Source organism: Chaetodon trifascialis, chromosome 23 (assembly GCF_039877785.1).
Source record: "Chaetodon trifascialis isolate fChaTrf1 chromosome 23, fChaTrf1.hap1, whole genome shotgun sequence".
NCBI classification, from domain to species: Eukaryota; Metazoa; Chordata; class Actinopteri; order Chaetodontiformes; family Chaetodontidae; genus Chaetodon; species Chaetodon trifascialis.
In genome coordinates this window covers 13,737,757-13,747,891 of record NC_092078.1, presented here as the reverse complement: position 1 = coordinate 13,747,891, position 10,135 = coordinate 13,737,757, and the positions used below count along the sequence as shown (strand labels likewise).

The following is a 10,135-nucleotide window of genomic DNA, read 5'->3' as shown; positions in this document are numbered from 1 at the left end:
ACGCTTTATCGTAAACATGGTTACACGGTTAACTAGCGTAGCTAACTCGCTGCTTTTGGGCTCAGCAGCGTTAGCTAGCTAATGTTTGACTTCCCATTTGTGACCTCAGCACGTTACTCCGTTATTCTGGCGCATAGTGTGCTTGTCTTGTATTGAAACATTGGTGTTGCTCCGGGCAAACATTTAATCACTCCCGGAAGACAAGAGACATCTATAACATCAGCGTTAAGTACTTGAAAATGCAACCTGCTGCTGGATAAAAGGCGACAACAACGTTTTGATTGCTTGCCCCAAGGTTTGTATGGGGGACGCTATGTGACTGTCACAAGTGAGGCTAACATGGCTAATGTTTGACTAGCTTGCGGCTCTATAGCTGTTTTCTTACCGGCGGAAATGCAGTATATTTGCACATAGCTATGTCTTTTTTTTATTTAAAGCAATAGCAGTAGTGTCCTCTTCGTGGTCAATTGCTTCTGCTTGCTGCTGATGTCCTAAACATCACCATAAGGGATATTAGGCCATTCGGTTAACAGTGTGCTAGTATGGCGCTTCTATTGAATGGACTCTTTTATTTATTATTCTGTTGCGTTTGTCTCAGGGGATGTTAAACTGAATATCTGTGGGCTGTTGGACAGATGCTGAAGATGGGAAATTGTGATGGAATAGCTATCAGCTTATATTTTATAGACCAAATGATTAATTTGAAATATAATCAACAGATTAAAAGCCAATGAAAGTAGATGTTAGTTGCAGCTTTTATAGGATGTATGTTTGCTGGAAGGCATCATTTATCATGATCACACTTTAATCAGCCTCTGTCCATCGACTTTGTTTTAGCTTCCTTGTTTGGCCCCAGCTGCTGGCTAAGCACAAATATCCACTGAAAAACATGACAGAGCCACGCAACCTAGGAATGTCCGCTGTCCCTCAGACAGCCCCGGTGCACACTGACTCCACATCTCCAGCTGTAGAGATGGACCCGGTGGAGTACACCCTTAGGAAGCGCCTCCCCCGGAAACTCCCAAAGAGACGGAATGACGTCTACGTCAACATGAAGACTGATTTCCGGGCTCAGTTGGCACGCTGCCAGAAGCTGCTGGAAGGTGGGGGTCACAGGGAGATCTGTGTCCACGGCCTGGGCCTGGCCATCAACAGGGCTATCAACATTGCCCTTCAGCTGCAGGCCAGCAGCCAGGGGGCGCTACAACTGGCAGCCAACACCTCCACGGTGGAGCTTGTGGACGATCTGGAGCCTGATGATCCTGATGAGGCTGGAGAGCCCATGACGCGCACACGTAACAACTCAGCCATTCATATTAAGGTTTTCTACCCTGAGCCGCAGTGACCTGAAGACAGGGGTGTTGGATAGAAGGTCTCTGGCTTAAAGTCTTATTTATTCCCTCTTAAACCAGTAGACAGACATACCGTTGTTGTCTGGTGGGACCGTGTGTGTGTGTGGAGACCTAGAGGACTGCAAAATAGAGCAGACAACATACAGTGTGTTGGCTGTATGTCTGCCAGTGAACTGTGCTGGACCGCTCCAACTGAGACCTTATTTGACTTCATGTGTTATGACTTCTGTCATGTCTTTTGTCAGTTGTAAATTGTTACTGTTGTTGCTTTTTCACTTTGCATGTCTTGAAGCAGCAGCGGTGTTTGCCAGGTGAAATGTCAGTGTAATTTCATATTCTTAGATAACGCCTGTGTTCATGTCAGCCTGTTTTTGAAGACACAAATAAGGACAAGAACTGAGGAATCCTAACAAGCAGATGTTGTTATTGTAAATGTCCACTAGATGTCAGCAGTCTGATTAAGTTTGGTTTCAAATCCTTGAACTGCTGGTGGTGTTTATGTTCAAAATGAATGTGATGGCCAGTTTTCAGGAAGATGATGTATTTGATTTCTTGAAAAAAATAAAATCTGCTTGAATGTATCTTATACTATTATGTCTGCATCAAGGGCAGAATGTTACTAGAATAATGACACTCATTGATGACCAGTAAGGTCTGTGACCGCAGCCCGTTTTCAGCCATCTGAAGTGCAGTTCGCTGACGAGAACGAGACAAATATAATGAATGAAATGGACAGACTTCCGGTTGTTGTGTTTCCATCTATCCTTTTCTTCATCCAAGAATAATATTTTGTATTTAAATAGCAAATTATACAGTGACGGGACAAAACAACACAAAAATAACAGGAAAGAAAACATGTACAAACATCCTTAAAAACATCTTGCACTTGCACAACAAGATTTAAAAATACGGAAAAAAACAAGGAAGGACACTTAACTAGTCCGAAATACTTGAGCATTTTATAGGAAGCCTCAAGTTCCCAGGTCCAGCTGATTGCCTGCCTGCCGTTTGATGACGAACAATGGAGGAAGGGAAGAGACAGTGCTAGCGTCAGATGCTGGAAAAGTATTTGCAATTACAGGCTCACAGGATGTTAATTGTAAAAGCCAATAGCATTTTCCCAGGCGGTCCGGCTCTCAGTGTGTCGAGACTGGTTGAGTGTTGGTTAGGCAGCAACAAAAACACAGGTGATGACAAAACAGCTTCACAGTTCCCATGGAACCCTCCACCCTCCTCCTCGTTGAACCCTTGCTCCCTCGGTCACTGGAACTGAACCTCTGCGTCACCTTTTTAGTCCTTCATTTTGGTATTTGGAAGGGATATGCAATGTGAAAATGACAGCCATTTGTGTTCAAACAATCTTTATAAAAAGTAAGATAGCAGCGTGACATTATGAATGATGTTAACAAACAGCTTTGCGAATGTGTTCAGTGTTAGACAAGAGAACATGGCAAACAGAGCCCAACTAAAAACACTAAAAATACAATAACTGGAGCTTAAAAGTAGAAAATATGTATAAATAGTACTTACACAGCTCTTAAAAATATATTAAAATATTCATTGAAAAAAAATCCAAGATTAATGTTTCAGTGAGGCATAGTTGAAAAATGCTAAAGGCTTGCGGCTTTAAAGGTTCATTCATTTTTGCCTTTTTGCAGTCGTACTGGAAATACTCTGTTGCAACCTCACAGTCCTCCATTTTCCAGGTGCAATCAATATTTTCTGTGTGTTTCACTTCATAATTTGCTCTAAAAAGATTAGTGTAGGGGTCACTCACTGGAAACACACACACGTACACACTACGTACAGATCTAAACTTGCAGTCTTAACTCGCACACACAAAAGTGCATCCACACACAAAGTGCTAGAGAGTGCCAGTAGACCAGCTATTGGAGCAGTGCTTCTCACAGGCCTGTTTTTGGTCAGTGTGTGTTTCACCATGTCCGTGCTTGCCATCCACATTCCAAGGTGCAATCATCTCCTGTCCATCCAAAGCCTAGCCGGGACTCCTTTCCTTTCAGCCTCCTCTCCTTGTGTGAGGATGGCTACATCTTCCTCTCTTTCCACACCGCTTCCAGCAGACAGCGTGCAGGTCAGCAGCGTTAAGTCCGTCCTCTTGCCTTTGAAAGCACAAATTAGCTTTGTCTGGAGTAGGAACGATCAGCTGACATCTTGCTGACAAGCCTGCGCGTCCATGAGGAGGAGGCGCACTTTGCCTCGCAGGAAGTTGACGTGGACTTGAAGCAAATCTGTTGCCGAGGATACCGTCCATGTTCCCTCAAGCCCTGCTGCACTTGCTGGTGGGGTATATTCCTGAAAGATAAATCAAAGATTTGGAAAGTGTATCTTTTGAAGAAATCTGAAAAGCCCGCTCTACATCGTGCTCTATTTTCCCCACACAAAGCTGCATTGATTGACAGATTCAGAAAGTTAAACCTTCAGACATTCACACAAACCCACCATAGCAACTTATCCTGGAAAGTACTGAAAATACTGATCATGTGTTAGTATTGGCCAGATAAACATATTACCTTTCCAGGCTTTGTAAACATTCAGTTCTTTTTTATCCCAAATTTGTCTTTGTTTATCATGTGTAAGAACGGTATTAACTGTTCCCAGTTAACATTATGAAACTTATTCAGTGACCCTTGAGCCTGGACACAGACTGCTCATTCAGCTTTAGTTTGTCTGTCCACAAGGCCTCAGTTTGGACATGGCTCATGGACAAGTTTGGAGAGCAGCTTCAGTGCCCGCAGCCTTGTCATGAAAGGCTTATGGTTACATTTCTAGAGACTGTCCCATGACATTCCTCAGTTTCTTGATTACTGGAGAAAACACCATTATTTCATTACAAGAAACTCAACTCGACCTCAAGTATGATCACTGTACATTAATAGAAGGCAAACACCACACTGGCTGTAAAGACCTGGGGCCATTTTTCCTCTAAAATACTTCATGACTCCACAGTATGCCATCAGAAGGAATGCAGCAAACTTGTGAAAAACACGGACTGGGTTTATCAAAATATCTTGCTGATGCACTTTTTTAATCACTCAAAAGTTAGTAAAAGCCGCCTAATTCAAGCCGTGAGAGTTGTTTTTGAATTTCTACATCTGAACCTGCTGTTACTCACCTGGATGTTGAGGCTACGCAGCACAGCGTTGATGCTGAGCAGGTTTCTCATGGAGTTATCTATGTGGCTGTGCAGTGCTGTGTTGGTGACTGAAGTCCGCAGCAAGCCGAGGGCCTGCTGTAAGAGCCATAAGCCGGACTGCACCTCCTGAGCTTGCTCCAGTGCCTTGCCAAAAAAGTACAGAAGGAGAGAGATGAAGTGATAAGCAGCTAGATTAACTAGATTACACACTAAAAGGCAGCAAATTTCAATGAACTCGGACACATAATGTAAATCTGCTAGTTGTTTTAACCTTCAGCTGTTCTCAGTGGATACTTACATTTTTCTTCTCCCAGACATCAAACTCAACTCTGGTTTGGGGAACAGTGACAGACTCTGACAGGCTACATCCTTCTCTGCATGACTTCTAAGAAAACAAGAGAGCACGTTCGTGTTTACGATGCTTTCACGTAATGGTACATAAACGTTCAGTATAGGTATGGATGATTCCCGGGATTACAGCATCTCAGCAGTGAGCTTCACCTGCTCTTACATCTGAGTGCATACATGCATTTTCCTCTCACCATAGCGACTTCTGCGTCTCGTGCTTCCTTGATGAAATGGTTTAGGACCCTCAGGTCACAGATTGGCCTCAGCGGGGACGGTAGGCCTGGCCGGGTCCACTCCAACACTATCAACAGCAAGGCAAGCAGTCCTGCCATCACAAACACAAAAAGACAGTCACTCAAATGCTTCTGTACATTGAAAATGGATGAAAACTGGTGGATTTGCACACTACACTCTGCTGTGAAAGTCTGTCATGTCAACTTTTTCCTTATTGGTCCAGGGCACAATGAAGCTCTGAGGGGGGTTTTCTACTCTCTTCCACACATATATGAACTTTTGTTCAATCCTTTTCTTACTGTGGTTTCATGAAAACACGTTATTATTATATGTGCAAGAGTTTCCTGCTGAGCTGTAGTTATTCAGAGATTTTTACTGCTTCACTCACACCTAAATGGGCCTCTTGCACTGAACTTCGCAGAACAAAATAGCAGCGAAGCTGGCTGACTTCCATTTGTTTCACTCGACACATGGCTGAGCTTTAACAACTCTTCTTCAGAGGCTGCACTTACTCTGACATGTTTACCCTCAACAAACCATGTGAATGAGTTCAGTATCAATGCAGCAGGGATAATCCCACTTGGTGGATTTTATTGAACAGGACCCTACTGACCAATAGGCTAGCAGTCATTATCCCAGAGGTTCATGTAGCTTTCCCAGCATTGCTTGAACAATGTCTTAATAAACCTGTGATGGCTCTGTTTGGAGAGAAAATCAGGAGAAAATCCAAGACGGAAAGCTTCTACTGTGCGTGCATTTTCACTTTCAGCAATACACTACTTCTTCTACTGCCACCACTACTTCATCTGAACCATGTGAAATGATTTGCCCTGGTAAAGGCCACTTTGGTTAAAGCTACTGGGGGGAACAACTTCCAGATTTGTCCAACTTGTCTGAGGGTTAAACCAGTTTCCCCTGTGACAGGTGAGAGCCATATTCACATTTAAATGTATGAAAACCTTAAGACCTTTAGAACAACAACATCCACCCTCTACACAGCACCCTCATCTACATGTACAATTTTTATTTCCAAATTAGTCTGTCTCCAAACTTATGGAATTCCATCCACTGCTGTCCTATGATCTCATCAGATCCAATGTTTATCAGACCACAAAGTATGTATGAGAACAAATATTAACGTTGCAGATATTCTTCACAAAACCACATTTTTTGTTCAACCACTGTCAGGTCAGAGGTCTGTGCTTGCATTTATTACTGTTATCTGGATAAATTGGCTGCTCAATGATCAGTCTTTTATAAACATTACAGTAAATCTGATTTTTAGTGCCGAATCATGCAAAGCCAGCATGATTCAGCATGACTATACAGTATCCCATTAAGTTTCATTTTTTCCATTATGGCGCCTAAGAAACCACGTGATATCCTAGATTCTGAACAGAAACCTGCAGATATCATGACAATGCCGAAACGCTGTTTCCTGCTTAACCCTCATTTAGAACAGGGTGGTTCTATAATTGGGCCATTAGTCAACTTTATTCAGAAATGTCGATATCGCTTCCAACCTTTTCTCAATGACCACGAAAGAGACTTCTAGCATCCACTGAAATCACGCTCTGAACTCTAAGGATATACTTGGCAATGAGAGTGGTTCTACTGTTGTGGATCATGTGGACGTCCAGCCTCGTTCCTCTGCGACGCATTCTGAATGAATGCACTCTTTCACAGCAGCCTGGATGTGTGACGCAGAACGATGATAGAAAATAGAGATGATCTTCCCAGGCAGACAGGTCAGATACAGGCTAGATAAAGTTCCCAGACTCCTAGACAACTAGCACAAATTGAGCTGAACTGCAAAGCTGAGGGATAATGAGAAATAGCGTCAAGTATTAAAATACCATTACTAGTACAATAGCAGTGGTCTTTTAAGAGGTCAATAGTATAATCAGCTTAACCTAAATGCCCCCTTTGCCATGATGCCAATGTCATGCAGGAGACTGTCAATGGCACACAGGATCTGTGGGTGTCTATGAATCTGTACATCTGACTCATACCACCCCGTTTCACAGAAACCTTCTGTAAACTCTGTGTGTGCAGAGCAGTGCACAGTGTCCCACAACTTCCCAAGGTCCTAATTGTTCCATGCGTATTAGTAATAGTGTTGCAGCCTCCCTCTTCCCCAGAGCAAGCATGTATAATCCCTGCAGACTTGCAGTCCAGTAAATATAAACGCACATATACTAAGAAGTGCATGGTGTCACCAGGTCTTTAACATTAACTAGTATTTATCGACATGCATTTTCAAAGAGTCATTCATCAGGCTCGTTGCAAATACAATACATAATGCGAGACGTAAGCATGGCAGGGAATGAATACTGAATGGGACTAATTCCGAAACATTTCACACAAAGAATAAATCCTGCTACACTGGGCCTGTTTCATCCTGGTGGCTGTTAAGTGGCTGCTCCACTTTACTTACACTCTGGTACATTTAATGGTACACTTTCAGAAATTTGTCCACTTCAAAGTAAATCACAAACTTTAAATCTTTGTGCTCACGGTCTTTTTCAGACCTCCTATGATGCTTTGTTTATACAAGCCCCAGAGGTCTTTCTGTGCTGTCATTCTAGAGCAAAACTTCACATCAACAATGTGCTCAAAGTGTACTTAACATATACCAATTCATATAGCAGTTTCAGAGGAAAAGTTAGTGTCTGCACGGACGAACTGACGGCACTCTTTTCCATTCACTCGCTTCCCAAAATGTGGTGTATGACTCAGCTTGAGGGTTATCTGTGACCCTTTCACCTCCGCCATTGCCTACGTGAGAATGCATCAATCTAAACTGTGTGTACACTCTCTCTCTCTCTCTTCATTCTCAACAAGGTGGTGGAATTTGCAGTCCAGGATTGTGGCCAAAGTAAAAGTTAAGACAGCTTTGTCTGCCAACCTCAGCTGCCAAAACCATGTTGCTATTTTAAATTGGAAGCAATCGTCTACAAGTGGCGGTGCTTTGGATAATGGCAAGCTTCACTCCAGGTATGTGACAGATGCTTTGGAAAGGTGGCCGGATGCTCACGTGAGATGATGCCTTTGACACGTGCTATTTTAGCGAACCATGTCAAACAGGTGCACACAAAGAGCTCAGCAATTTAAACCAACTAGTTGACATCAACGCTGATGATTAAATGGCACAGAGGGCTGACAAGGACATACTTTTTAAAGTACACCTCGGTGATGGGCGCTTCATGACCTCCTCTCTATTTTGAACGGGTCTTCCCCATGACAAAGTGCAGAGCTGTCAGATGACACAGGTGTGACATCATTTCCTGTTCAGCTTTGCTGGAATCCCTTGTAACTGTTCGCCGTTGATAACCTTTTGCTAGTTTCTGCTGACATACAGTAAGTATGTGACGACTGTGCCAACAACTGCACATTCAGCTTTCCCACTCAGTACCCTGAACAGTCTGCTGTGTCATGCTAGAGAATGACTGAAGACACACTTTCCCTGTGAACAAGACAGAAAAACAGACCCTTTCTCTGCAGTGGCTTACAGTAACAGGAAACAATGTATCTTTAGCATCAGAGGGAATCAAACTAGCCGCTCCAACAGATTTAGTGCTGTGGTCAACTCAGGTTCGGGACCCACATGATGCCTTGCATAAGCTTCAAAAATTGCCCTTTGGGAACTGAATAGTCTATACAGCCCCAATTTTTAGGTGTTCAGTGTCCATCACCTGACAGGACGTGGCTTCATTTATAGGTGAATCTTTTAAAGCTTAAATGATTAATAGCTATTGAGAGGATTACAGTTTTGCAGCATAGCCAAATGTACAGCAGTACACAATATACTTCCATGGGCTGAAGTGACTAAATGCAATCCTGAAGCAAGCAGAGATAAGTCTTAGAACATGTAGCACAACTTTTAGGAAAGCTATTAAAAGAAACCTGAATTCTCCAGAGACGCTTTAAATAATGTTAAAATTCAGTATTCACCCATTCACATATATGTGACTGCTGATCAGCTGCACTCTGCATCCATACATGATCAACGTGACAAACGTGCTTTAAAGCACTGAGCATACAGACTACTGCAGCGCACAGATAATGCACACAAAGGGACGCACCAGACTGGAAAATGTTCCAAGCGCTCTTACCTCTACCCGTTTTCTGCAACATTCGCAAACAGGTGCCGCATCGTTCAAAAACATTGTGAAAGTATTACACAAGTGTCACGGCTCACGTTAAGGCACCAGTCAAATCCACCAAGTCCAGCATAAAAACAAGTGTGCTAGTCCCGGCGCTAGTCCGACCGGCATGTAGGTCCGTGTCAGAAGGATCTGTGCTGCTGGCGAGAGCGGTCACCTACCAGGCTTTGCATCACTGCTATGCTTTGGCAAAACCTTTTATTTACCTCCCCTAAGGATATAGCGATAACGTGATTGCCCGCAAGGACAGAGGACGCGCCTTTTTACGCACCACGACGAGCGATTAAACATCAACCCGTGCATGCAGCCCCACTTTGCGTAAAGCGTGAAAATAGACTAACTACTAAAGCCGGTGTACTGAGAAAAAAATCATGAAGGCATGTCCATAACTCACTGGGAAACTCCATAGCGGTATCCGCATAGCCCCTCACAGGGTCCTCGCGGTTTGGCCCATAGGTCCGTCTATTGCCCATTAATTGGAAACGAAGCTCTTTTGTGGATCTCCTGCACTTATCCGGTAGGTGTTTCTAAAAACTGATGGTGTTTGATTTTTTTATTGATGACTTTGAAACTAAAGTTGCATTGTTTCTATTGATGACAATCTCAACTACCTCCTCCCTTAAGTCAAAAATGTTTTCTTTCATTGTTGTCCAAATAATAGGCTATCCCTGTTTATAGAACATTTGGTCTAAAAAGTAAATACTGTCCCAAAAAAAGGCGACACTTCCCATCCATTGTTCGGATCATTTTCAGAAACGTTCATTCCAGTGGAAGCATATATCTTATTTGAAAAGCTGATCTGTAAATGATAATAATAGTCAAATAAATAGGAAATGAGCAATTTTGTACTGATTGTCAGAGTCATTGTGTTTTCAATACAG

At 43.0% G+C, this 10,135-nt stretch overlaps 2 protein-coding genes across 4 annotated transcripts in view; one reads left to right on the top strand and one right to left on the bottom strand.

The window, feature by feature from the left end:
- Positions 1 to 1,933, top strand: part of pop7 (POP7 homolog, ribonuclease P/MRP subunit) — a 2,093-nt gene extending 160 nt beyond the window's left edge. The window contains exons 1-2 of one of the 2 annotated variants that reach the window (XM_070993658.1): positions 1 to 295; positions 838 to 1,933. The exon at positions 1 to 295 is cut by the window's left edge and continues 153 nt beyond it. In XM_070993658.1, the coding sequence (XP_070849759.1) occupies positions 890 to 1,345 (456 nt within the window). In that variant the 5' untranslated portion in view covers positions 1 to 295; positions 838 to 889 and the 3' untranslated portion in view covers positions 1,346 to 1,933. The remainder of the gene's footprint in view (positions 296 to 837) is intronic. The other variant, XM_070993657.1, reaches the window with a different exon arrangement.
- A 174-nt stretch (positions 1,934 to 2,107) lies between these two features.
- On the bottom strand, positions 2,108 to 9,764 carry epoa (erythropoietin a). Of its 2 annotated transcripts, none has more exons than XM_070993655.1 (5): positions 9,649 to 9,764; positions 5,049 to 5,179; positions 4,805 to 4,891; positions 4,486 to 4,650; positions 2,108 to 3,665 (listed from the first exon to the last, which is right to left on the bottom strand). In XM_070993655.1, exons 1-5 carry the CDS (start codon positions 9,725 to 9,727, stop codon positions 3,513 to 3,515), a joined length of 615 nt encoding a protein of 204 aa, XP_070849756.1. In that variant the 5' UTR covers positions 9,728 to 9,764; the 3' UTR covers positions 2,108 to 3,512. The 2 variants fall into 2 exon arrangements, with proteins under 2 accessions (XP_070849756.1, XP_070849757.1); XM_070993656.1 differs by lacking the exon at positions 9,649 to 9,764 and adding an exon at positions 9,204 to 9,333 and having other exon boundaries at positions 3,385 to 3,665.
- Between the last annotated feature and the right edge of the window lie 371 nt (positions 9,765 to 10,135).

Bases quoted from the DNA above. Each gene is read 5' to 3' on its own strand.
- epoa (XM_070993655.1), bottom strand. From the start codon at position 9,727: ATGGGCAATAGACGGACCTATGGGCCAAACCGCGAGGACCCTGTGAGG. The intron at 5,180-9,648 runs GTGAGTTATGGA...TTGTGATGGCAG, and splicing joins TACCGCTATGGAGTTTCCCA to GACTGCTTGCCTTGCTGTTG. The intron at 3,666-4,485 runs GTGAGTAACAGC...TTTATCTTTCAG, and splicing joins TGCGTAGCCTCAACATCCAG to GAATATACCCCACCAGCAAG.